This window comes from Malurus melanocephalus, unplaced genomic scaffold, assembly GCF_030028575.1.
Source record: "Malurus melanocephalus ecotype Western Australia unplaced genomic scaffold, MMel_1.1 scaffold_113, whole genome shotgun sequence".
Lineage (NCBI taxonomy): Eukaryota > Metazoa > Chordata > Aves > Passeriformes > Maluridae > Malurus > Malurus melanocephalus.
The window spans coordinates 459,541-485,752 of NW_026623345.1; the positions used below are offsets into that span (position 1 = coordinate 459,541).

At 63.0% G+C, this 26,212-nt stretch overlaps 4 protein-coding genes across 4 annotated transcripts; 1 reads left to right on the forward strand and 3 right to left on the reverse strand.

Moving 5' to 3' along the window:
- Position 1: 1 nt before the first annotated feature.
- NPR2 (natriuretic peptide receptor 2) lies at positions 2-11,258 on the forward strand. Its single transcript, XM_057369581.1, has 22 exons — positions 2-725; positions 5,356-5,555; positions 5,639-5,752; positions 6,023-6,158; positions 6,242-6,336; positions 6,423-6,555; positions 6,670-6,754; positions 6,841-6,961; positions 7,476-7,550; positions 7,713-7,790; positions 7,927-8,031; positions 8,287-8,358; positions 8,435-8,594; positions 8,669-8,824; positions 8,905-9,073; positions 9,186-9,332; positions 9,502-9,625; positions 9,737-9,805; positions 9,894-10,068; positions 10,143-10,241; positions 10,326-10,417; positions 10,587-11,258. Exons 1-22 carry the CDS (start codon positions 2-4, stop codon positions 10,638-10,640), a joined length of 3,183 nt encoding a protein of 1,060 aa, XP_057225564.1. The 3' UTR covers positions 10,641-11,258.
- A 593-nt stretch (positions 11,259-11,851) lies between these two features.
- Positions 11,852-14,275, reverse strand: SPAG8 (sperm associated antigen 8). The gene is made up of 7 exons (XM_057369542.1): positions 14,211-14,275; positions 13,423-13,837; positions 12,673-12,835; positions 12,538-12,583; positions 12,311-12,425; positions 12,133-12,195; positions 11,852-12,049 (listed from the first exon to the last, which is right to left on the reverse strand). The coding sequence occupies exons 1-7, from the start codon at positions 14,273-14,275 to the stop codon at positions 11,897-11,899; spliced, it is 1,020 nt and encodes a 339-aa protein (XP_057225525.1). The 3' UTR covers positions 11,852-11,896.
- Positions 14,276-17,564: 3,289 nt separating this feature from the next.
- On the reverse strand, positions 17,565-19,158 carry HINT2 (histidine triad nucleotide binding protein 2). Its single transcript, XM_057369668.1, has 5 exons — positions 19,085-19,158; positions 18,161-18,343; positions 17,971-18,075; positions 17,822-17,894; positions 17,565-17,720 (listed from the first exon to the last, which is right to left on the reverse strand). The coding sequence occupies exons 1-5, from the start codon at positions 19,136-19,138 to the stop codon at positions 17,629-17,631; spliced, it is 507 nt and encodes a 168-aa protein (XP_057225651.1). The 5' UTR covers positions 19,139-19,158; the 3' UTR covers positions 17,565-17,628.
- A 159-nt stretch (positions 19,159-19,317) lies between these two features.
- TAF1C (TATA-box binding protein associated factor, RNA polymerase I subunit C) lies at positions 19,318-23,804 on the reverse strand. The gene is made up of 14 exons (XM_057369582.1): positions 23,592-23,804; positions 23,420-23,513; positions 23,166-23,272; positions 22,977-23,072; positions 22,825-22,895; positions 22,497-22,744; positions 22,312-22,422; positions 22,082-22,205; positions 21,901-21,972; positions 21,654-21,789; positions 21,437-21,565; positions 21,116-21,290; positions 20,858-20,995; positions 19,318-20,573 (listed from the first exon to the last, which is right to left on the reverse strand). Exons 1-14 carry the CDS (start codon positions 23,721-23,723, stop codon positions 19,369-19,371), a joined length of 2,838 nt encoding a protein of 945 aa, XP_057225565.1. The 5' UTR covers positions 23,724-23,804; the 3' UTR covers positions 19,318-19,368.
- Positions 23,805-26,212: the final 2,408 nt, after the last annotated feature.

Here is a 26,212-nt window from a genome sequence, read left to right on the forward strand (position 1 = left end):
CATGGCTCCGCCGCTGCCGCTGCCGCTGCTGGCGCTGCTGCTGCTGCCGGTACCGGCGGGCGCGGGGCGGCGGGCGGCGACCCCCGACGGGGCGCCCGCCAACTTGACGGTGGCGGTGGTGCTGCCGGAGCGAAACGTGAGCTACGCGTGGGCTTGGCCGCGCGTGGGTCCGGCGCTGAGCCTGGCGCTGGAAGCGTTGGAGCGGGGCGAGCCGCCGCTGCTGCCGCGGCCCTTCTCGGTGCGCGTCGAGTTCATGAGCTCGGAGCTGGAGGGCGCCTGCTCCGAGTACGTGGCACCGCTCAACGCCGTGGATCTGAAGCTCTACCACGACCCCGACGTGCTGTTCGGGCCGGGCTGCGTGTACCCCGCCGCGTCCGTGGGGCGCTTCGCCTCGCACTGGCGGCTGCCCCTCATCACCGGCGGGGCGGTGGCCGCGGGCTTCAGCCGCAAACGGGAGCACTACAGCACTACGGTGCGCACCGGGCCCTCGGCATCCAAACTGGGCGCCTTCGTCTCCCACCTCCACGCTCACTTCAACTGGAGCGCCCGCGCCGTGCTCCTCTACGTGGACCGCAAGACCGACGACCGACCCTACTACTTCACCGTCGAGGGTGTCTACCAGGAGCTGCAGGATGGCAACAACCTCACCGTCACCTTCCACATCTACTCCCCCGAGGAGGGCGGCCCCGACACCGCCGTCCACTTCATCAAAGCCAACGGGCGCGGTGCGTGGGGTGTGGGGGGGACACGATGACCGCGGGCGGGATGGGGCTGAGCGCCCAGGGAGCGGGGGCGGCGGTGTGGGGGTGGGAGGGGGAAGGGAGAGCGGAGGGGGCTCCCCGCGGGAGATCCGCGCAGGGCTCCGAGGGGGGGAGGCAAAATCCTCCGTGGGGCACAGCGAGGGGCTGAGGGTGCGGTGGGATCCGTGTGGGGGACGGGGGGGCCGGTTGGACCCGTCTGGGGCTCAGTGGGGGGAAGAACGGGGTGCAGCAAGGGCACTGGGGTGCTGTGGACAACACGTAGGGTGCAGCAAGGGGTTAAGGGAGCAGCAGGACCCATCTGGGGCACAGAGAGGGGATGGGGATGCAGTGGGCAGCACTGCAGGACACACCGAAGGACTTGGAACACAGTGGGATACATGTGGGACACAAAAAGGGACCAGGGGTGGCAGTGGAACCTGTTTGGGGCACAAAAAGGGACTAGGAGTGTCAGTGGGACCTGTTTGGGGCACACCAAGAGGTTGTAGAGCAATGGAGACCCACATAGGGCACAGCAAGTGTGAGAGAGGGCATTAAGATACATGTGGGGTGCAGCAAGGGAATGGGGACACAGTGGAATCATGCGGCACACAGCTACAGACACAGTGGGACCTGTGAGGGGTCGAGGGCAAAGTGGTGCCCATATGAGGCACGGCAAGGGACCAGGAGTCTGGTGGGACTCATGTGGGGTGCAGCAGGGTGTGAGCAGAGTGAGACCCSTGGTGGGACATGGCAAAAGGCCAGAGGAAGAGTGGGACCTCTGTGGAGCACAAGGAAGGGCTGGAAGCACAGTGGGACCCATTTGGGGCATGAGGATGGGCAGGGGACACTGTGGAACCTGTGTGGAGCATGGGACAGGGGGAATGGGTTCTGTGTGGGGTGCAGTGMAGATTGAGCACATTTTGTCACAGTGGGACTGGAGGAGCAGCAGGACCTGCACAGAAAGGTGAGTTCACAGGGGACAAGACAGGACTTCAGCCAAACCCTGTGCCGGCAGAGGGGCCACGATGGCTCAGCAGGAGGTATCTCCCTGCCAGGCCCCCCACCCGCTCAACCTTTGCCAGCAAGAGCTGGGGCAGACCCCCTCCTTGGTGGGACAGTGCTGTGAGGGGCACCTGCAGGGCCACCCCACCCTCTGTGCTGGCAGGACCCAGTGATCCAGGCACATCCCCGAACACTGAAGGTGATGGGGTGGATGTGGCTCTCCGAAGGACAGCATCGGCCRTGGTTGTGTGACCAGAGAAGTCTGGTGCCAGCACACTTTGGTGGCCGTGCCGTGCTCAGGCAGAGCCCCCCAGACAGGCACTTGGCTATCCCGGGCTGTGCCCCCAGGATGGGGCATGCCATCCTGCTGCGCCCCCAGGATGGGGCTGCCATGACCCCACCCTGCTGATGGAGGGATAAATCAATTTGGTGCCTTGCGAGTGCCCCAGGAGAGCAGCTATATTGGGAGCGGGAGGAAATGGAGGGGCTTACGGAGGCAGCTGGAGAGCAAGGGCAGCCTGATGTTCTTTCATTATTGATGAGCGGGGTGTATCGATCCGGGAGTCAGCCACTCTGCAGTGCTTCTTAATGGATTCTGAGATGCTGTGTCATTAAGAAGGACATCTCGCCGGGATAAGTGGAGCCAGATGGGCCAGCAGGACTGGTGTCCGAGGCCAGGCAGGACCGGGCTGTGGGGAGTGTGTGGTGCTTTGGGGTGCTGGACTGGGTTCTCATTCAGGGCTGAGTCCATAGAGTGAGCATCCCATGGCTGCTCCTCTGGGATGGAAGTTCCTGCACGTGCCATTGCCAGCCGTGGGGTTTGGAGCTTCTCATGGGATRGTGGCAAAGGACTCTGAGGACAAAGGCTGAAATCAGTGATTCCTGTCCACATTTCCAGCTTGGTGCTACCAATCACCCCAACAGGAACCAATCCCTCCTTGTGCAGGCAGGGGGTCAAGGCCGGGCATGGGCAGAGACCTGAGGGCTTTCTAAGCCGGGTTCATGGTATCACAGAATCGTAGAAAGGCTTGGGTTGGAAGGGACCTTAAAGATCATTTGGTTMCATTCCCCCTGCCATGGGCAGGGGTGTAGAGAGGTCCTTTCCTAACCCAGGTGTGTGGGACAGGGAGTGGGGACCGTCAAGGCTRTCCCAGGGGTTGGAACCCCTGCATGGCACAGCATGGCATGGAGAAGGAAGCACGGTCTTCATCACATCCATGTCCATGCCCTGCAATGACATCCTGTGTCATCCTGCCTGGCATCACCTTCCTTCTCCCAAATGGTGGGCAGGAGTTTGGTAAGCAGTTCCTGGGGAAAGCTGCTTCCCTGCCCCACCGTGTGTCCCTAACACTGCTGGTTGGTGGTGTTGACAGGTCTAATAAAGGGACACCGGGCGGGGGGATCGCCTCTCCCACCGGTGCCTGAGCGACGTGCAGGGGCCCATGTCTCTCCTGCCATTTGCAAAAGCACTGATATAATTAGAGCTGTGGTTGAGGGAATTACCGGAGCATCTGCCTGCAAAAAGCCCAGGTCCCCTGCCTGGGGAGATGACCGGGTGGTGCTGCTGGAGGAGAGTGCATTTGGTCCTCAACCCTGAACTGCCCCTGGGCTGGGCATGGGACAGYGCTTGGCCAGGGCTGGAGTTTCTGYRCCCTGKGCTGGTGGAGCTGCTTGAAACTGGGATTTGATCCCTGAAACCCAAATTTGCCCTCACTCTAGGGTGATCTTTCCTCATGCAGGGGTCAAGCAGTGTTCTGCCACTTCATCTGCACACTCGCGGTCCTTCCCCTTCCATAGAACCTGGCACTTTGCCTCCACACCCCTAAATAAATGCCGGGGGGCTGGAAGCACTCCAGACTTGCAGGACTCCATTCCCCTTGTCCTGGGTGATGCTGAGGCTTTGTCTTTGGCCATTTGCCGGCCCCCAGTGGGTGTGTGAGCCCCCTGAGGCGCTGCTGGCGGTGCAGGAGGCTGCCAGCTGGAGGCAGCTGCCCGCCTCAGGGGGAGCCCCAATCAGTGACCCTTCCTTCTGCACGGCTCATGCAACCTGTCCCCTGGGAGCCGTCCAGGCGCCGTCCATCCCCTTGCTTGGTGGCCTTTGACCAGGCAGGCTTTCGCTGCCGCCACAGGGGCTGGCTGCCTGCAGTGTCCCACCATCTGCCACCAGCTGTTGTGGCTCCCCAGCCCCTGCGGCTGCCTTTTCCTGGCGCCGGCAGTGGGATGGGGAGGGTCCCGCCTGTGTCCTTGGTGGGGACGGACCCTCAGGCTCTGCGTGTTGGGGAGGTGCTGAGTGCCCGTCCTGGATGAGCAATTGAGGGACGGTACATTTCTGGGTGCGGGACTAGCGAACTGGGGAAGCCGAGGGTGTTTACTTTCAAGTATTGCAGCATTCAGAGGGAACCATTTCAAGCCCTGGAACAGGCTTTTGCTCACACACAGCCCACGGTTCTGCGATTTCCCTCTCCCCCGTGCCCAGAAGCAGCTCCCCACCTTGCTGTGGATTCCCTGTGCCCAGGGTCTCTTCTCCTGCCTGGGGGCTGCCTCACTGCCCCTATGGGTGACCCTGCCAGCCCTCCTCCCCGCATGGCTGGGTGCCTTCCAGCAGCAGAGACCCCTTCCCAGAGTGTGGAGYTTCCTTGCTGTCCCCAGCCCCCACGTTCCGCGGGTCCAGCCGGGGCGCTGGGCCCCATGCAGAAGAGCTGTGCGCCGGGGCCAGCGCCCAAGCGTGACATTCCTCCAGCACCCGCTGCCGCCGCCTCCTCCGTTGCTCAATCCCGRGTTCCCAGCCAGGCTGGCTGGAGCGGGGGCCCTGGTTTTCCGGGGGGAGGGAGGAGGCAGTGTCAGGATCCTCAGCAAGGGCATGGAGGGCCCCTGCTCGGGGGGGTTCGGACACTCTCAGGCGCCCGTCCCCCCCGGCTGTGATGTCCTGTGCCAGCCCCGTGCCGCACCCACACAGCGCTGGGGTGGGCATCCCGTGGGGGCCGAGCGAGCCGCGGGCAGAGGGTGGGGGCGGGCGGGGCGGCCCGACGGGGCCCGGGCACCCCCTTGCCGTGCCGGTCACACCGGCGAGATGCTCTGTTTCCAATTAGCGCCAGTGGCCGCCGAAGGTGCTGGAATCTGGGAACCTGCGCATTCCTGCCGCACGGACAGCCGGCCACGAACCCAAACATGGGTTTGTCCCATTCCACAGCCCGGGTTCCCCAGGGGCCTCCGGCGCACGGCTCCAGCCTCTCCCAGCCCCCGATTCCCTGGCTGGGGCTGGCATGGAGCAGCTGGGAAGCTGATGCAGGGGGGAGATATGGTCTGGCTGGCTTTTGCTGGATCAGGGTGTGTGGGGTCYGTGCTTGGGGCATCCACCTCATGATTTGGAGCAAGTTTTCCCGTTCTCCTCTCCCCCTTCAGCCCAAGTGATTCACAGGTCTGTGCCAGCAGGGGCTGTGGGTCTGGCTGTRGGGCACAGGGAGCCGAGCACTGCCYGATCCGCCTGCTCCATCYCCTCTCAGCYCCTGGGCACTCCCGKGGTKCTCTGCCCCACCTGCCCCATCGCTGGCTGTGTGCCCAGGGCGCAGTGGGGTGTCCCTGCCCCCCTGAAAGCCCTGCCTCTCTCTGGCAGTGGTGTATCTSTGCGGGCCGCCGGAGATGCTGCGGCAGATCATGCAGCTGGCACAGCAGGAGAACCTCACCAATGGCGACTACGTCTTCTTCTACCTGGATGTGTTCGGGGAGAGCCTGCGRGGCGACTCTGCCCGTGACCGCTTCAAGCCCTGGCAGGAGAGCCCGGGCCAGGACTCGGGGCTGCGTGAGGCTTTCCAGGTGAGCTGTGACCACCTCCAGGGGACAGGGACCTCCTTGGCCTGGCCCCGGTGTGTGAATCAGGGTGCTGTGCTCGGTTACAGATGGTGCTGGTGATCACCTACTACGAACCCCAAAACCCTGAGTACCAGAACTTCCAAACCCAGCTCATCCTGCGAGCTAAGCAGAAATTCGGGGTGCAGCTCAACTACTCCTTGGTGAGTGTGTCCCTCTGCATGATGGGGTGGTGGCGCCCCTTCACGTGGGTCTGAGGCACCTCACCAGGATGCAGAGGGTGGGACACAGCCACGGGCAGTGCCAGAGGGGTCATCCCTGGTGGGAACAGCCACAGGCACTGCCATCCCTGCAGAGTGCGTGTTGGCCCCAGTACATTTATGGGGCCGTGGGTGGGTGCGTGGTCCCTGTGTGAAGGTTCCGGGATGCTCCTGTGTGCGTGGCCGTGGGTGTGCTCAGATTCCCCCTGGCAGATGAACCTGGTGGCGGGATGTTTCTATGATGGGATGCTGCTGTATGCCATGGTGCTSAACGAGACTCTGCGCGAGGGCGGCTCCAAGAAAAACGCCACCCACATCATCGAGAAGATGCGGGACCGCAAGTTCCAGGGTAATGCTSGGATGGGGGTGGCTGGGCTGTGGGTGCTGTGGGGTGGTGGAACCCAGTTCTGGTCCCACTTGTTTCTCCCCCAGGTGTGACAGGGCTTGTGAGCATGGACAGCAACAACGACCGGGACACTGACTTCAACCTMTGGGCCATGAGTGACCCCAAGACCGGGCAGTACGAGGTGGGGACCAGCACCAGGTTCCCCCTGGCTGGGGCCGGGGGATGGGTTGGTGAGGTCTGGGGTGGCTTCATCTCTCTCTGCCTTAGGTGGTGGGACACTACTCAGGTGTGGAGAAGCAAATCCACTGGCTGGGACGACCCATTCCCTGGGTGAAGGGGGCTCCCCCCTTGGATAATCCTCCCTGTGTCTTTGATGTGGATGACCCTTCCTGTGATAAAAGTGGGTGTCCTGGGTCCCCATATCCCTTGGACTCCAGCATCCTTCCTTGTTAGTTCATGTCAGCCTGGCTGTCATAACCAGCTGGGTCACTCTGACATCGTCTCCTGTCTGCAGCCCCCCTCTCCATGCTGGCYATCGTGGCTTTGGGCACTGGCCTCACCTTTGTCATGTTTGGCATCTCCAGCTTCCTCATCTTCAGGTCAGTGAGGACTRGGGGTGCCTCTGCCTTGTGGGGGGGCAGGCAGGGTAGGGGGGATGGGGGTCTGAYCCCTGTGTGTCCCCCAGGAAGCTGATGCTGGAGAAGGAGCTTGCCAGCATGCTCTGGAGGATCCGCTGGGATGAGCTGCAGTTTGGRAGTCCTGAGCGGTACCACAAAGCAGCGGGCAGCCGTCTCACCTTGTCCCTGGTGAGAGGAGCCATCCCTGGAGCACCTCCTGCTGCCTTCCCTCCCTGCACAACATCCCTCCCTGCTGATCCCTCACATGGCACTCTGTTTCCTACAGAGCCACAGTGCCATTGCCTCTCTCCCCAACACAGCCTTTCATCCTTACAGAGTTCCCTATCCCCTATGAAGACATGCTCCATCCATCCCTGGCATGACTTTCCATCCCCTGTAGAGCTACAGATCCATCCCCTACACAACCCTGAATCCCATATATAGCATTATACATCATCAAGCCCCTCTGCGGCCCTCCATCCCCTACACAAACACCTTATCCACGTCCTACACTCCATGCAGTGCACCATGCCTCATCCCAGAATTTTCACCCTTCCTACAGAGCATGCAGAGCTTGTCCTGACCCTTTAGAGCCCATCCTGCAGCATTCCCTGCACACCCTTGCATGTCCATGMCCTGCTCCATCAGTGCCTGCCAGGCCTCCACCCCAGGATTCCCCTCCCTAATCTCCTCCTTCCCACAGCGTGGCTCCAGCTACGGCTCCCTGATGACCACCCATGGCAAGTACCAGATCTTCGCCAACACCGGCCACTTCAAGGTCAGTGCAGCACACAGGAAGCTGAGCCCTCCCCCTGAAATGCCCCAGCTCTGTTGTGCTCCCCCTTGGCTGCATCCCCACCCCGAAGGATGTTGGTGCTTTTCTCCTGTTCCCAAATTCACCTGGTGGGCATTGACCTCTTCCCATTTCCAAACACCCCAGGGCAACGTTGTGGCCATTAAGCACATCAACAAGAAGCGCATCGAGTTGACGCGACAGGTGCTCTTCGAGCTCAAACATGTAGGTTTCGGGTCAGGGTTGGGGTTGGCAATGTGCTGGGGGGTGCAGGACGGTCCTGAGAGTGCGGGAGGGCAGTAGGAGCAGCAGCACATCTCCTTTGAGCTCAAGACTGCCTTGGGTCCATTTCCGTCTGCAGATGCGGGACATCCAGTTCAACCACCTGACCCGCTTCATCGGGGCGTGCATCGACCCCCCCAACATCTGCATCATCACTGAGTACTGCCCACGGGGCAGCTTGCAGGTAGCAGGGCTTGGGGACACTGAGGGTGACAGACAGTCCTGGTGACCCGGTTGGGCTGGGCATTGAGAACAGGGCTGTGGATGCTGGTGGCCACCTGAGCCCTATAAGGCTCACAGCTGAGCTGTCCAAGCAGSCATCAGAGGCCAGTGGAGGGGTGGGGGTGGGTGCTGCAGATCCCCACAGCTGGGCATGTGGTGGGGCTGCTGTCAGCATGTCCTGGGTGCTTGGTGGGCTTCACTCCATGTGCAACCCCAGGATGTCCTGGAGAACGAGAGCATCAACTTGGACTGGATGTTTCGCTACTCGCTCATCAATGACATTGTCAAGGTACACAACTGAGGGGCACGAGGGGCAAGGGGAGGTGCCTGAGAGACATGAACCTCACTGTGTCTGTCTGTCCCAGGGAATGGCCTTCCTGCACAACAGCATCATTGGCCATCACGGCAGCCTCAAGTCATCCAACTGCGTGGTGGACAGCCGCTTTGTGCTGAAGATCACCGACTACGGACTGGCCAGCTTCCGCTCACCCAGCGACAACGAGGACACGCATGCGCTCTATGCCAGTGAGTGCCTGCCTAAGGGGACCCAGTGGGGTGGGGTGGCCCTGTCTCACTGCTCCATTGCTCTGTCCYACCAGAGAAGCTGTGGACAGCCCCRGAGCTGCTGCAGAAGGGGCACCTGCCCACCCCGGGCATGCAGAAAGCTGATGTCTACAGCTTTGGCATCATCGTCCAGGAGGTCGCTCTGCGCAATGGCCCCTTCTACATTGAGGGCATGGACCTGAGCCCCAAAGGTGAGGATGGGGAGCATGTGTGGGGAGGTCCTGTCCCCACCAGCGAGGCCTGGTGTYCACTGATCACCATTCCCTGGCAGAGATTGTGCAGAAGGTGCGTAACAGCCAGAAGCCCTTYTTCCGCCCCTCCATCGACATCGGGGTGCACAGCGAGGAGCTGGCAGTGCTGATGGAGCGCTGCTGGGCACAGGAGCCGGCCGAGCGCCCTGACTTCAGCCAGATCAAGATCTTCATCCGTAGATTCAACAAGTGGGTGGTTGGCATGTGGGGACGGTGGCCCTGGGTGGGAGTGGGGACTGCTGTGAGGGTGGTGGTTGGGGGGCACCTGTTCCCGCAGTGCCAGCTGCTTGCACCCCTGCAGGGAGGGAAGCACCAGCATCCTGGACAACCTGCTGTCACGCATGGAGCAGTACGCCAACAACCTGGAAAAGCTGGTGGAAGAGAGGACACAGGCCTACCTGGAGGAGAAGCGCAAGGCGGAGAACCTTCTCTACCAGATTCTGCCCCAGTGAGAGGGGGATAGAAGGGAGTGTGTGGGTCTGAGGGTTGGCAGGGGTTCAGCATGCACCCGCTGCTGTGCAAGCATGGGGTCCCTTGCCAGCTTTCCATGCTGGTGTGGGGCAAGCATTGCAGGGGGAATGGGGGTTTGGGGTAGAGCTCACCACCATCCTTGCCAGCTCTGTGGCAGAGCAGCTGAAGCGTGGAGAGACAGTGCGGGCTGAGGCTTTCGACAGTGTCACCATCTACTTCAGTGACATCGTGGGCTTCACTGCCCTCTCGGCAGAGAGCACACCCATGCAGGTGAGAGCAGGGCTGGGGGGCAGCACCTCTGTGGGGCTGGTGGGGGTCTCACGCCCTGGCTTGGGTGGACATGCCTACACCCACCTGCACACACACCCTTGTTCCATCCAGGTGGTCATGCTGCTGAACGATCTCTACACTTGCTTTGATGCCATCATTGACAATTTTGATGTCTACAAGGTGAGTGGGATGGTGAGCAAGCACAGCTCCCCAAAGTGAGGCAGGCAGCAAGGAGCCCAAGTTGTACCTGCTCCCCCTGCCCCCATAGGTGGAGACCATTGGGGATGCCTACATGGTGGTCTCGGGGCTGCCGGTGCGCAATGGGAAGCTGCATGCCCGTGAGATTGTCCGCATGGCCCTGGCCCTGCTCGAGGCCGTCAAAACCTTCAAGATCCGTCACCGTCCCAACGACCAGCTCCACCTGCGCATTGGCATACACACCGGTGAGGCTCTGTKCCAGCTGGCTGGGGGTGCTGGCCTCACCTTGCAGCATTCCCGAGCGCCTCTGTGCCTGCAGGTCCCGTGTGTGCCGGAGTGGTGGGTCTCAAGATGCCGCGGTACTGCCTCTTTGGGGACACGGTGAATACCGCGTCCCGCATGGAATCCAACGGCCAGGGTAAGCCACGGGCTGGCAGCTGGGGGAGCCATGGGGTGTGTCCCTCTCCAAGGAGACYCAGCCATGTCTCTCTGTGCTACCCAGCCCTGAAGATCCATGTCTCATCTGCCACCAAAGAAGTCCTGGATGAGTTCGGCTGCTTTGACCTGGAGCTGCGTGGGGATGTGGAGATGAAGGTGAGGGCACAAGGATGCTGGTGGGATACCAGCCCTTCCTACCACAGGGGAATGTGATAGGGAGGTGGGTTGGGGCCATTGGGCCTTTGTTGCCCTCAATGCTGGGCATGACACCCAAGGAGCAGCTCCAGAGGCAGGCAGGGTCTGACTTGCTCACCTCTGCCTCCAGGGCAAGGGAAAGATGCGGACATACTGGCTGCTGGGCGAGAGGAAAGACCCCTAAGTCTTCTGAGCCCAGTGACTATGGCAGAGCCCCAGCTCAATGGGGCCGCCAGTGCTTTCCAGTGCTCCAGGATGCACTGGCACCCCCCCATCACTGCATCCACCACCGCCTCTGCAGCCCCCCTGCTTCAGCAGGGCCTGGGCAAGGTGGGGCAGCGGCCACAGCACCGCCTGCCCCCCTCCATCAGCACCAGCAAAGCCCACCTTCCCCACAGCCTCTGCTGGAGTGGGGTAACCAGCCCTGACCCAGCCCAGGGACCTTGTATCCCTCCCACCCTCTGAGTTCTGCCACCCCTGCCCTCTCCCCTGTGGCTCAGCTGGCTCTGAGCTTCTCCGGGGCCTGGCTGCTCCGCAGGGCACTTTGCCGTCTCTTTTCAGTACCTGGCCCCCAGCAGAAGTTGTGCCCGTGTCAAACCCTCCCTGGGGTGGGGGGAAATGGGGATTCCTGCCAAGACTGACTCCTTGGCCAGGTCAGGCTTCAATGCCGCAGCTCCCCCCCTCCCCAGTCTCCCCTTCCCCTGTATATAACCCCACCGGGTCATGTAAATACCCACCCCTCCTCCAGGTGTAAATATAGGACTCGCTGCAACTATTTTGTTGAAATACAAACTTCCCCAGATCCATCTGTCCTGTGACCTCTGCTTCACTCTGCCCCAGCGTGCTAAGTGGGGAGGGGGGTCAGGGGGGACCTCAATATGGAATCCATCCTGGACTGGGGACGGCTGCCTGAAAAATCCCAAGAGATTGTATTCCCAGGGGTCTGTCTGTGGCGTAGGGCCGGGCTGTGGGCACRGGGAGCTGGTGCCGGGCAGTCGCAGCAGCGGCTGTTGAGGGCTTGGGCGGTGCTGGGAAGGCAGGGCTGCCGTGGCGGGGTTTGCTTTGGCGTGAGGGCTGCAGTGCGTTCCTCTGAGCTCATGCTCTGGCTGCCCCGCTGCCGCCTCTTRCTGGAACACACCTGTGCCTGGGGACTGGAACAGCGGCTGTGTGTCACCCGCTGCATGAGCMGGGAGGGGACATGTCCCAGGGGATGGGGCTGTGCCAGGGGCTCTCCCTCCATGCCCAAGGAGGGAGTCTTGAAGCCACAGCGTGTTTTAGGTCAACGGTGACTTGCAAAGTGGCTGAAGGGTTTCCCATCTTGCTGCACAGTCACACAGGATTTGAGATCCCAGGGACACGGTGCTCCCCCTCCAAATATCCAGCTTGAGGACAGCCTTGGGGGAGGCAAGGATGCTGGGACCACCTGTGTCCCCTTGCTTTTTATTTCCTGTAGGGCTGGAGCTGGCTGCTCAGCGGGTCATAGGGGTTATTGAGGTTGAAGGGCTCGGGATGTCCTAGGTACATGGTAATGGGAGTGGAGAAGGCTGTGTTCTTCTTGAAGGGAACGTTTCTGCCGAAGATGGTGGTGTCACCCTGGAGAGGGGAGAATTGCAGAGGTCTCTGTCAGCAGCTGAGACCCCCAGGGTGCTGGCAGGGCAGGGTGGTGGGGGGCTTACCGGCCGTTCTCGGGCTTGCTCCAGCCAGAAGCTGGATGGCTGCTCCGTTAAGTAGTCGTGAGGCTGCGGTAAAAGCAAAATGTGGGCGGGGGGGATGGCATGYTCGGCAGGACACAGGAGCCGTGCAGCCTCTCTGGAGGCTGCTGCAGSCTGTGGGGGGGATGTTTACTGCCTGTACCTGAGTGGTGGGCTGGGGTGTGGACTGGAAACCCATGGCGTTGTAGTCATGGTGCGTGGTGGAGATGGATTCCATGGGGCTCGGTGGAGGACGGATCTCCTCCTCCATTTCCTTACTGCAGTCAGAGCAGACCCCGCACCCTTCAGCTCTGGCATCCCCACCCCCCCAGGTCCTCTCATCTGGGCCATAGCCCCAAGGGTGGGTGTCATGCAGGGGTGAAGGCTTGCCTGTATTTCTCGTAGAGCATGGCTGCCAGTTTGGCTTTCCGCTGCCCTGCAGAGGGGAAGGTGCCATCAGGCTCCCAGATAAAAATCCCCTGCTGCCTTTTGGGGGTGCGCATAGCTTGGGGGTTTCAGCCTCACCTTGCCCCAGCAGGAGGGCCCTGAGAGGTGCGTAGTCCTTCGGCGGGGTGCTGTCGGTGTTTGAGGAGAGAAGCTGGTGGAGTGGCAGCCCTTGGTAGCCTTGCTGGGAGTCCTTGCTGCCCAGATGCTTCTGTGGCCGAGAGTCCAGAGGGTCCACGATTATCTGGGGATGGACCGTGGGGGCTGTGGAAAAGGGCAGGGGCCCATACTGCTGTGCCCCATGTCCACTCCTGGCTTTGGGCTTTTGATCACCCTAGAGGCATAAGCTGCTAAGAGGGGTTATGGTCTTTCTGGCCAGAAACCTGGGAAATCTGGATCAGGGAGGCCAGTCAGCCTTGTACAGCTGTTCCAAGTACCTGGGGGCCCAGGCTGCCCCAGGGCAAGTGCTCCTATGGCACTTGAACAACCTGTGAGGTCCCTAAGCTGTGACACAGCTTAGCCCATCAGATGCTCCCAGCCTTGCTTGCCCAAGCAGGCATCCCCACATCACTGGGATGGGCTGTRACACAYAGCTCTTGCTCCCCAGCAGCAGGATCCCAGGCTCCCTCCCAAAGCCTTGCTGTTACTCCCCATGCACCTGCCAGTGCTTTTGTGCTATTGGATTTCATCCCTTTTCTATCGTGCTGGGCTCAAGGTCATCTGGGCAGCTATTTAAAGAGAGGGGTCTGCCCAGGAGCAGGGAGCTTCACAAGACCAGCAGGTGGGACATGATGGGGCCGGCTTTGAGGAGCACCAGCCTTATGGAGTTACCTCCTCCTGCCAGTTGCGGGTCAAGCGGCTCCGCCGGGGCTTCTCTTCTGGCGGGGGTGGGATGGGGGGCAACACTGGCAATTCAATGGGAGACTTCTCTGCCCCAGTCCCCCACATTCCAAGCCAGGGAGGCAGCTTGTCAGTCTCAGAAGTATCCTTCCCTGTCTCTGGGGATGGCTCTGTACTGGGCTCRGCTGGTTGGGTTTCAGTGGGCAGGTCATCTGTGTCTGATGTCTCCTGGGGCAGCTCGGCTGTGCCTGACATCTCCCGGAGCCTCTTGGCGGTGGTGGTCAGTGTTTCAGTGCGGCACGGGAGCCTCACTATGGGCACCTCAGGCACTCGCTCATCAAGCCGGACCCTGTACAGTGGCCTCTCCCAAGGGTGTGTGGGAGACCCATGGCTCCTTGGAAGGCCCCTGCGGGTGGGAAAAGACCCTGAAGAAGAGCAGTGGAGTGCATCCTCCAATGCCAACCACATCCCAGCCCTCACCAGCACGGGCAGGGACCTGACCCCGGGTCCTCTGCAGTGTCACCCCCACACTGAGGCAGGGGAGAAGGGATTCCTTTCCGTTTGGGGGACAAGAACCAGTGCGTGCTGCTGCGTCTGCGATCTGGACGGGTCTCCTCCACCATAACTCCCTCCTGCTCCCTTGACCACCCGCAGCAACACCCTTCCCACACCCCTGCCTGGGCTCAGCCCCCTCCCTGCTGCCAGCTCCCCATGTTCTCATTCCCCCGGCCCCTAACGCTCCTCAGGCCGTGTCCCCGACTGTCCCCAGCGGGGGTTACCCCAACGGGGGTCGGTGCAGGTGGCCCGGGCCGCAGGCCCTGGTGCGGCCGGCTGCCGGCTGCATGGCGCATGCGCATGGCGGGACGCGCCTGTCTCCATGGAAACGGAGAGCGCCGGCCGCGCGCCCGTGGGTGGAGCCGTGGCATGCCCGTCTCCCATTGGCGGAGAGCCCCGGCGGGGGGCGGGGCCAGAGCCCGCAGTGGGAGGGGCAAGAGGCTGAGTTAGACACTATAATGGGCGTGGTCTGTGGGCAAGGGGGCGGGGCGAGGGAGGGGGTGCCATGAGGGGGCATGGGGGTGCAGGGACACCGAGGGACGGGGGTGCAGGGGATGGGAATGCGGAGCGATGGGGGCGCAGGGGATGGGAATGCGGAGCGATGGGGGTGCAGGGGGATGGGAATGCGGAGCGATGGGGGCGCAGGGGATGGGAATGCGGAGCGATGGGGGTGCAGGGGGATGGGGGCAGGGGACTGCAGCGACACAAGGGTGCCGCGCGGCACTGCAGCACCGGGATTGTCCCCATGTCTGCGGTCCATGGCTCCCGCGCTCCCGGGGGCAGGGTGGCCGCCGGGGCTCTCGGGGGTGCACCGCGCCTGGGCAGGGCCAGCACAGCCCCACTGAGGCAGCAGGAGGGACGTGTCCAGGTCTCCTGAGGACATACTGGTCCCCACGACTTGACGCACGTCACCCCCACACCGGTTGCCCCAGGGAGCCCCGCCGGCCTAGGGTGATGGGGCGGGACGTGCCCGGCGCCTGGCTGGGTGCAGCCGGTGCCCGCCGGCGTGGAGCAGCTGCCTCTCCTCACCACCGGCCCTCGCTGGGCCCCCGGCCCCATCCCCGCAGAGGCCGAGCAGAAGAAGGGCCCTTTGATAGCAAGCGGCGGGCTCGGGAGCGAGGGCTGTTATTCCAGTGCTCTGCGGTGTGCGCCGRCGGGGCACTGTGCACTCCACGCTGGGGCCTCTGTTTTTCCTGGCCGGGGATGTGCTCGGCCCCTCTGGCTTTGGCCGGTCGGGGGGGGCCCCCACTGGGGACCGCTCCTCCCTGCGGGCGCTCGGCCCCGTGCCAAGCAGGGGCTCCTCCAAGCCCRTCTGCCGCACAGCTGCGGGGAGGAGGGAGAGACGTGTCCCGAGCTCATCTCATGGCTCCCCCATGCTSGGGCCACATCGGCCCTGGCTGCCGCTGGAGGGGGGTGCCAGGGTGCTCCCGGGGCTGGCAGTTCGCTGTGAGGGTTTTGGGGTGCATGCTGCTGATCGTGCCCCATGCTCAGTCACAGCCCAGCGGTAGCTGCCGAGATGTACCCATAGCCCCGCTCATGCTAAAAGGGGTGGCAGCTTGGGGATCACCMACCSCTGGGTGGTCTTCGCAGGCGCATGYCCAGTTTCYCCAGCAAACACACCTGGGCTTGCCAAAAGCCTGGCCAGGCAGCATGGATGGCTCAGGGACACTGAAGGGACATTAACAGCAACACAGTACACTGTAGAACGGGGAGCCTGGCAATGCCACCCCGGGGGTGTGCACTCACCTTGGGGCAAACCACCCTGGAGTGGCCTATGGGGCATCGCTGTGGGGCTGTGCTCTGGCAGCATCAACACGGGGCAGCAGCCCTGGAGCTGCTGGAGCACATCTGGCTGCCTCTCGCCGGCTGACACATCCCTCGCAGCCCCCCCGCCCGGCTCTTTTGGGAACTTGCGTCATTTGTGATCCTCTCCGGCTGAGGAACCAAAACAGCCGTTGGCCCCCGTTCCTCCCCCGCCTCGGCCCCATGGGGCTGTGACCGCTGTCCTGCCCCGCCGCTGCTCGGGGACTGACAAAATAAACCTGGCACAGGAAGAAACGCGATGGCAGGCGACTGGCCCTGACCTCGCGTGCCAGCCCGTGCCCTGTGCCCAGTACAGCACTCCCTGGGGGACTGCTCCGGGCGAGCCCTGGGGGATAACGCCCTGGGAATTCCTGACCCCTCTTTAGCGTCCCCACCTCCCCAGGGACACCCAACCCGTCTTTGGGGTGGGTACCCACCCCTGAGACAGGGCTGTCCTGAGTCCAAAAGTGGCCCCCAACCCGCCCTGAGCCTCAGGGGCAGGAAGCAGCAGCATCAACAATTTTAAGGCTCATTTACACCCCGAAAACATTCCCCCATACTATACTGGGTGTGTATGTGTGGGAAGTGACTGGGCTCTGCCACAGCCCCACACAGCTCCCGGGGGCCCCCCGCCGCCAGCGCCACCGAGTCGGGGGATGAACAGAGCCGCCATTCTCCCCGGCGGGCTGCGGTCCCCTGCGCGCCGGCTGGCGGGGGCCCAGGCGGTCCCGACGGCGGTGCCAGGTGGGTCGTGCACCGCGCCAGCACCGGCCCCTGCCACTAAATATAGGCACGGCACCCGGCCACGGAGCAGCGGGAGGCACGCGGCAGGGAGCGGGCGGCCACATGCACCGAGCCCCAGCGTGTGCTCCCCGCACGGGGCCGGCGGGCACACGTGCAGAAAGGAGACTGGGGTGTAAACAGCGCCGTGCATGCACCGTGCTGGCGGCGCTTTGTGTGCAGGGGGGTCTGGAGTACGCAGTTTCCCTCGGTGGCTCGCAGTTATGGGGGTCTGGAGTGAATTTTGCAATGCGTGTTTCTCAGTGTGCGGTTGGAGGGGTCTGGGGTGAGAAGCACAGTGAGTTTCCCACAGGGGTGCACAGCTGGGGGATATGGGGTGAGCAGAGTTTTGCACAGCACGCAGTGTGGCTGATGCAGCGTGGGGAGTACACCGGTGACAGGGAGCGGGCAGCAGATCCACCCACCCCACAGCGTGTCCTGCCCTGTGCTCTGCTCAGGGCTATGGTCCTCCTGGAAGCTCCCAGAGAGGCCCCTTTGGGGTGGACAAGAAGTACATGTGCAGTCAACAAGCGTGCTCCAAGAGCTTTTAGATCAATCTAGTGCAATTAACTGCTTTTGAAAAGCAGGGAAACATCARGGTCCAGCACAGAGCTCTGGCGACAGCAGAGGTGCTGGCGGGGGAGCAATCTGAGGCAGAGCMGGGGCATTCAGGGATGCTGGGGCTGTGTGGTGCCAGTGGGGCTGGGTGGGCAGCCCTGGACATGGTGCTACTGATACCCCTGGGATGTTCCCCAGCTTGGGGACACCCTTGTGGCACCCAGCCTGCTCCCCCAGCCCAGCATCGAGTCTTCTGCCATTGAGTTGTGGGCAGCCCCACAAAACCCTTTTACTTCAACTGTGAGGCTCCAAAGCGTCTCCAGCATGGGCAGATTGGAATGTGGGCAGCCCAGAGCAAAGCAGGGTAGGGTACCAGCTCTCTACTGCTGTGACAATGGAAGCCAGCCCTCACCAGGCCAGCCGCCTCCACCCTCAAGAAAGCCACCCTGATGSAGAGTGAAGTTGCCACCAAGGAGATGCTTTATTGGGGGACAGTGGGGGTTAGCCAGGAGGCCAGCCCATCTGCCGCCCCCCCAGTACATGGAGGTGCAGGTGGTAGACAGACTGTGCGCCGTGCTTCCCATCGTTGATCACTGTCAGGAGAGGGACAAGGGTCAGGCCACTGCCTTGTGCCCACAGCCTCTCAGGACCACAAAGATTCTGCCCCAGACCATGGCAGGGGACACCAACTCACCRAGGCGGTAGCCATCAGCCAGCCCTTCTGCCTGCGCCGTGCGTGCTGCCACCACCATCAAGTGCCCCAGAAGCTGAAGGAGGGGGGAGTGGGAAGGTCAGCATTGTATGACCCCTACCACCAATGTCCCAGGGACCCTCTGGACTCACCTCAGTGTCTTGGGGACCCACRCGACTGATCCGGGGGATGGGGCGCTTGGGGATCACCAGGAAGTGCACRGGGGCTTGGGGAGCCACATCACGGAAAACCAGGCACTGCCAGGGGGAGCAGGGTAAGCCCCACAYCCGTGGGTTCTGCCCCCTGCCCCAGTGGGGTCACATGTCCCGCTGTCCCAGCTACCTTGTCATCTTCATAGAGGATGGTGGCGGGGATGGTGCGGTCAATGATYTTGCTGAAGATGGTGGGCTGCCCTCCTGCCTCTTCGCTGCCCACTGCTGCCCGGTGCGCCTTGCCCACCTCCCCATCCCGCCCGCTGGGTGCTGACCTGCACCGCTGCAGCTGAGCGAACACGGGGCTTACGGCCTGTGGGCATGGGGACATGGACACGGTGGCGGGGGTGGCAGGGGCACGTGGGGGRTTGTGCATGCAAGGATGATGGAGGGGAGGGGGGCACGTGGGGCAATGCACATGGGGGTGACATGGAGTACACGCTGGGATAAGGGTGGGGATGCATGTGGGGGTGTTCAGTAGCAAATGGGGTGATGGGTGAAGTGGTGGGGGAGGTATGTGCAGAGTGGTGGGATGCATACAGGGGTCCTGGGGGTGCACACAGGGGTGATGGTGAGGTGCTCATGGGGGTGATGCTTGAGTGTGACAGGGAATCCACATGGGGCAATAGGAAGGTGCACATGGGGGTAACACCCATGGCGGCAATAGGGGGCAGATGTGCAGGGAGCTAATGGGGGGCTGTGTGCACACGGGTGACAGGAAATAGTCCGCAGTGTGGACAGTGGGCTGAGCCCACGAGGGTGACAAGGGGCTGTGCGCACGGGGTAACAGGGGACTGTCCACGGAGCTGACAAGGATCTGTGCCCACGGGGGCGCAGGCTGGGATGGGGGTGGATGCACACGGGTGCTCCAAGGCCCCGTGCCGCGGCTTGCGGGTGCGCGGGCTGGCGATTATGCCCGTCCCGGACTTTGCCCGAAGGTGGAAGCAACGGCGAGCACGGTGCGAATCCAGCCCAATGCCCCTGTTCCCCCACACTCCGATGTGTCCCCCCTTACGCCGGGATCCACCCCATCCCCCCGTCCCCCCGCGCCCACCTGCCCCGGGCGCAGCGCGCCCCGCACCAGCCCCCGCGCCAGCACCGCCGCCATGGCCGCCGCTCCCGCCCGCGTCACGCACACGCCGTGCCCGCTCCCCGCCCCCTTAAAGCGCCCGCGCCACCTGCGACCACGCGTGGCATGCGGGTGACCCTCCCGTCGGAGCACACCGGCAGGGACCCTCCGACCTCTCCTGCTCCCTCCACTTCTRCCCCAAGGCTGGGTGCCTTTACAAACACTTGAGGACCCCGGGTGGGAGGCTGTGCCACGCAGTTTATTTGCACTCAGAAGCCCATTCGTGGGCGCTTGCGGCGGGGCTGCGAGGCAGAGGACAGCTGGCTCTGGCTCTGACTCTGACTCTGGCTCTGGGAGGAAGAGATGAACAGCTGGCTGGCCTGGCTGCCAAGGGGCTCTGGGGGCTCAGGKGGCCCATCGGCCAACACTGACAGGTAGTCCCGTAGTGTTTTCCGCCGTTCCTTGGGGATGCCGCGGCAGCGCAGGCTCTGTGAGGACAGCAGGGCTTCTTCAGGCGCTGGTGAGGTCGGAGCACTGCGAACTGGGGGGCTGCCAGCTGGCGGGGAGCCCTCCTGGGAGAAAATGGGTGGACGGCTGGGGGACAGCAGTGTGGGGCCTGCATCACTCATCTCGGACAGCTCTGACTGGTAGGTGAGGGAGGAGGTGAARCTGGCTGAAAGGCTGCGGTGGCCCCGGGCTCGCTTCTGTCTCCGCCGCCGCTCCCGCAGTGCTCGCTGTCTCTGTGCCACACTGAAGCTTGTCCTTTCCTCCCACCACCTGTCCCAGTCCCCAGCCCAGGATGCTTCTAGACGGGTGCTCAGGGGGTCCAGACCCTCTGCCAGCTCCAGAGTCTGCGGCAGGGGAGGGGGCTGGAGAGCTGAATGCTCCCAGCACTGGATGCGGCCCCCTTCCYGCATGGCCTGGCGCAGCCGCTGGCGCATCTGCTGCTGCAGGGTGCTGGGGCCTGCTGGCCCCTCCAGATCTCTGCGGGTGAAGAGGCGCCTCTGGCTAAGGCTGGGGTGCCAGGTGTGCCGGAGGGGCTCCCTGCAGGCCCTGGAAAAGGCCCTCAGCCAGCGGCGGTACCGCAGGGCTGCTGCTGGGCTGGGCACTGCCGGGGAAGGCTGGGGGCTGGCACAGGGCTCCYGTGGGAGTTCAGCTTCTCCCAGGGGTGCTGGTGTGCTCATGGCTTCCTCCTCCTCCTCCTCCTCATTGATAATCACCTCCAGGTTGGACAAGTAGAATGTTTGCTCTTCCTCCTCTTCTTCCTGACCACCCAAGCCCTGTGGGCTGCTGGCTGGAGCCTCAAAGAGAGGGGAAGAGCCGGGGGCTGCTGTGGCCTCGTCCCTTGATGGGGGTGCAGGGGGCTGTATTGCCTTGTGGGTCAGTCTCTGGCAGAAGACATCCCCAGCCTCAGAGAGCTGGAAAACCAGCATGGACTTGTGCGGTCCATCCTCCTGCAGTGTGGCAGCCAGACCTACAGGAACAGGCAAAGCATTGTCACCAAGGTTCTGGTCCTCAGGATCCTTCAGGGGCCGGGCCAGCAAATGGGGGCTGCCTYCACCCCTAACTGGGCATGCTGGCTTCTGCCTTGTACAACATTTTGTATGTTACTAATCTCTTGCACAGCATTGCTTAGGGCTTTGCTTTCATTTCTTCAGCCATTCTCCAGCCAGGCCACAAGGGCTACACTCCCATTCCATCCCAACCCACCTTCTCCCCCACCAGGACCTGCAGCCTGGGGCAGCACGGGACACTCACCTGTAGCCGGGGCTGTGAGGCGCTGCTGGAGCAGGTGGTAGTGGTGTGGGAGCTGGGTGGGCAGGTGCTGCAGGCACCCTGCGATGCTGTGCAGCTTCTGCGGAGTCCCTGCTAGCTGACAGGCTGACTGGCTGCCCCCTGAGAAAACACCCCAAACACTGTCTGGTGAGCATAGACGCCAGCAGCAGCTGGTCCCAGCAGTGAGGAGGCTGGGATGCAAGCACAGAGGAGCCCTGGCCCTGGAGCTCAATCTCTTACCCCGGTATTGCAACAGCAACAGCTCCTGGGTGCGGGATGCGCCAAGCAGCACCTTGTGGCTCCTCCCAGGGYTCCCTGGCATCACTTGGGCAAAGAGCGGAGGGGCCTTCATCATGTGTGCCCACTTCAGAATGGGCACCAGTGGCAATCGCTCATCCAGGATGTACACCGAGAACTAGGACAGGAGGCATGGCTCAGACAGGGCACACCCCAACATGCAGCGGCAACCCCCTCAGCTGGGAGATCCCTATGCCCTACGGGGTCTGGGAGATGCAGCTGTGTGGGCTGTCTCCCCCAGCTCCCACCTGTGGCAGGACTTACCTGGGTGGTGACAAGGTACTGTGAGGGGTGAGCCCTGCCCAGGTACATGGGCAGCACCACACGCTCGCCCTGCTGGCAGTTGGCTTCCTCGCCCACCTTGAACAAGTCAAAGTGGCATCTCTTGGGAGCCTGCAGCAGTAGAACAGGGCACAGTCAGCACTTTGGGCTGAGGAAAAACCACCTGCCCCAAGCCCCATGCCCACCCTCCCAAGCTCACCCGGGCATCCAGGCACTGCAGACCCGTGCGGTCAGCACAGCTCAGCACCCGTGGGTGAGCAGTGAAGTCACTCCAGCGCCAGGGTGAATGGTCACGAAAGAACATGGTCTGGGGGTCATAGCGCAGCTGCTGCAGCCTATGGGGAAGATGGCAGTGGTCTGATCTGCCCTTGTCACTTGGGCCCCCCACCCCTTGGGGCTCCACTGTCTGCATGAGACCCCAGACAGCCCTGAGTGCCCCATCTCACCCTGTCTCGAYGTTCCAGAGGTAGACGGTCCCGCTCTGAGTGCAGACGGACAGCTCCCCGGGAAGGTGAGGGCTGCAGGATGGGGGGCAGAGCATCACTCTGGGTGACAGCAGCCACCACAAAGAGCAGAGCTGCACCAGCAGAGCTCCCTCCTCACACAGCCCCATCCTCCAGCACCTACCTGACAGTGAGGCAGGAGGCAGGCACATCAGTGCGGATCACCTGTAGTGGGGTGGGAGCAGCCCCTGCCCTGCCTGGCACCCTCCAAACACCACAGTGATAATCTGAGCGGACCCCAACAAAATCTGTCAGGGGAAAGAAGGTGGCMTGTGAGCTGGCAGGATCCCAGGGGCCCCCTGCTGCCCCTCCTCCCCACACCCTCTCTGCCTCGAGATGCAGAGGCTGTCTCACCTTCCCCATCCACACGGGCTGCAGCCACTTGCCGTACACGCCCATTGAGCTCAAACTGCGCTGGGGAGCCCCGGGTGCGGGGCAGCTCCTCCAGCACCACRTCCTGGAAATCTGGGATGCTGGCTAAGGATGGTGCAACATGACTCCCAYTCCCCTCCCCGGAGACACCCAGTGAGGAAGGATACACAGGTGGTTCATGGCCTGCCCGCCGGGGTGCACCAGGCRGCCCACGGGTGTCCCCCCATCTCCGAGCGGCAGCCAGGCCAGAGCCCCGCCGGTGAGGCTGTCGTCGAAGAGCAGGTTGGACCATTGTAGCATCAGCTCCTCATGCAAGCAGTCTGCCAGCACCCCCAGTGGCACCTCAAAAAGCCAGTCACGGCAGAGGTGCGAGAACCAGCGCAGGCGGGAGGCCAAGTGCTGCCGGGGGCAGCCACTGCAGAACATGGATAGCATCAGGCACGGAGACAGAGCAGGAGCCCCCCCAGACCACTACAGGACACGGGGGACACTCACCGTCGGGCCTCCAGGCGGTCGATGTCCTCCACCAGGGCTGTCATCCGGATGGTGCTRTTCCGGGCTGGTCTCTACAGGAGAGGGGGTCAGAGATCGAAACTGGCAAGGGGAAGGGTGAGGAACAGCACTGCTACCCATGGACAGACAGTGACCTTCAGCTTGGAGTTGCCCAGGTAGAAGTTCTTGTGTAGCAGACGCCCCAGGGAGCCAAAAGCATCTTCTGGGTGATCCACAAAGAAATGGCCCAGCTGTGTGGGAAGAACAGGAAAAGGTCAGAGCATGTAAATGTCCCACATGCTGGTCCCCAGGTTCTTGCCAGGATGCAGTGCCTCAAATCTCACCTGCTTGGCAAAGTCCAAAGTGGCTCCAGACTTGCCTACCCGGAGCTTCTTGCACAGGCTGCTGCGATACAGGATGTCTTGCGGTGCGGGTGAGGGAATCCAGCAGCCTGCGGGGAGAGAGCAGCGGCCACCTGGCACCATACGAGCACCGGGACACGGCTCAGCAGCGCGGGGCAGCGGCAGGGATAGAGGTGGAAGGGATGTCCTCCCCAAACCCCGTGCAGCGCGCTCCCTCCCGCTCCCACTGCCCTCACCTGCGCTGGACAGCAGCACCGGCACGGCCGCAGCGTCGGCGGCTTCCCACCTCTCGCCCGTCGCGCCGCGGCGGGGCACGAAGGCCGGCTGAGCCTGCGGGGAGCGAACGGGAGAGTCAGAGCGGCCCCTGCGTGTCCCGCCGGCTCCCTCGGCCAGTCCGCACCCCCTCACCTGGCGGCGGCCGGGGCCAGCCTCCAGCACCTGCCCATGCTCGCCCCAGCCGGCGACCAGCGCCGATCCGCCATCCTCCCGCGGCGGGCCGGCGCCGAAGTAGGAGGGGAACAGAGCGGACGGGAACTCCATGGCGGCGGAGCGGACAGAGCGGACAGAGCGGACAGAGCGGGGGACGCGCGGCTGGGCCGGGTCCCGGTGACCCACGGGGACCGCACGACCACTGAGAATGACGTCACCGGCGCGCCGCTGCCGCCGCGCACCAATCAGAGACCGGCATGCGGCGGGACAGAGCGCCGCCAGGGGAACAGCCACGCGGGGCATTACCGCCCCCTGGCGGCCGGAGGGTAAAACCGCACGGGATGGGAACGGGCGGGGGGACCGGGATGGGAACGGGATGGGAACGGGATGGGAATGGGATGGGAACGGGATGGGAATGGGATGAGAACGGGATGGGAACGGGATGGGAATGGGATGGGAACGGGATGGGAACGGGATGGGAACGGGATGAGAACGGGATGGGAACGGGATGAGAACGGGATGGGAACGGGATGGGAATGGGATGGGAATGGGTAGGGAACGGGCCGGGGAAGCAGTGGGAACGGGACGGGAATGGGATGGAACGGGATGGAACRGGATGAAACGGGACGGAAACGGCACGGGATCGGRATGGGAACGGGATGGGAACGGGCGGGGGGAGCTCTGGGAACGGGACGGGAAAGGGACTGGAGGGCGAAGAGGTGGGACCGGGTGGGGAACGGGACGGGATGGGGCAGGGGAAGCAGTGGAAATAGGACAGGACCGGGTGGGGGAAACAGTGGGATAGGGTTRGACCAGGATGGTCACTGGGAGCCATCAGGATGGGATCCCACTGAGGCACGGGCAGGTGCATGGGCATTGTTCCCCTCTGCTCGCCTCGAGAGCCTYGAAACCCCCCGTGTGTCCTGCAATGGGCACAGCTGGTTTTCCATGGCCTCAGTTGTTTGGCCATGGTACACCCCACACACCAGTGGGCTGTGGGGCCACGGGACAGTCTCAAATGCCTGAGGGATATGGAGTTAAAGTGCGGCTCATGGTTCCGGATGTTCTAGCGCCCTCCATCCCACGCTGCTCTTCCCACGTGACCTCACACCCACKTGGCTGTGGGGTCCCCACTCCCACCCTGGCTCTGTGCTCCTTCCTCCCCATAGGATGGCTGCTGGCTCCCCATGAGGGACCCACCCGGGCCGGGGTCTCCATGGGTGCCCACACAGAGTTCAGGCTGGTCCCATGGGGCTCTGGTGGGATTTTGGAGCTTTTGGAGGTTATCTGGAAGGGGAGACAGTTTCCCCTGTCCATTCCCAAGGAGAGCATGACCAGCTGTCTCCTGGAGGGGCCATGGGYCTTGTGCATCCCTGTGCCAGAGGCCACCGGCCCCGGAGCTGTGTCTGTGAGGTCGGCATTGGGGAGGGGACCCTCATCCATAMCTGGAGGGGGTCTCTGCTCTGGGGTTGCTGCACAGTCAGGCTGGGGTACAGTGGGGTGGCTGCTCCCCCTGCAGCTGCCAGGGTGGTTCGTGGGGAGCACGGGATGGGAGAGGAGCACTTCCATGGGCAACCTGCTGCCTCCCTCATAGGCGAGGAGGAGGGTGATACCATGGGAGTCTGGGGATGATGTCAGGGGAATTTGGGAAAGTGTGATGAGATCGTTTCCAGTCAAATGATGCCCTCATCTCTTCAGGTAGTGCTCAGAGTGCCTCTGTGGGACACCTCCTCTGTAAGATACATGTTACACTTTGCTGTGAGAAGGTGGTAGCCACTCGTGAAAAAAACCCTGACCCYCTTATACAGCTCCTGTCGGTAGCCCCACCACTCTCAGCCCCATAGTAGCCCTCGCTGCCTTCCGTCCTTTTCCCCAGCTCCACTGTATGCCATCAGCCTCATGTCCCTCTCCACCGGCTCTATATTTCTGTCCCCGRGACACATTCCTGTCCCAGCCCCAGGGTCTGGTCCCTGTCCCCCAGAACGACATCACTGTCCCCAGTCATTGTTTCTGTCCCCAGCCTGATGTCCCTGTCCCCCAAACTACGTCRTTGTCTGCAGCCCCATGTTCCTGTCTCTCGGCCCCATATCTCTGTTCCCAGCCTATATCCTTGTCTCCAGCACCATGTCCCTGTGCCACGTCCTGTGACCCCATTCCTGGCACATACCTCCGTTCCAGCATCACATCCCTGTCCCCAGTCCAYGTCCCTGCCCCCAGCCGTGTGACCCCATTACCGGCCCACATCTCAGTTCCAGCACCAGGTTCCTGCCCCCAGCCCATGCCCACGTCCCCAGCCCGTGGTCCTGTGCCCCCGTTCCCGTCTCGTACCTCCGTTCCAGCCCCGTGTCCCTGTCCGCAGCGCCATACCCCTGTCCCCAGCCCTGTGCCCCCGTTCCCGGCCGGTATCTCGGGTCCCAGCGCGGTGTCCCTTTCCCGCAGTCCCCCATCTCCATTCCCGCCCGTGTCGCTGTCTCCCGGTGYCCCGGTCAGCGCCGGGTCCATCCCGGGGGGAATGGGGGGGGCAGAGCTGTCTCTCGGGGTGGGCGGGGCGTGGCGCCGCTCCTGATGATTGACGTGCGCGGGGGCCAATGGGAGCCCGG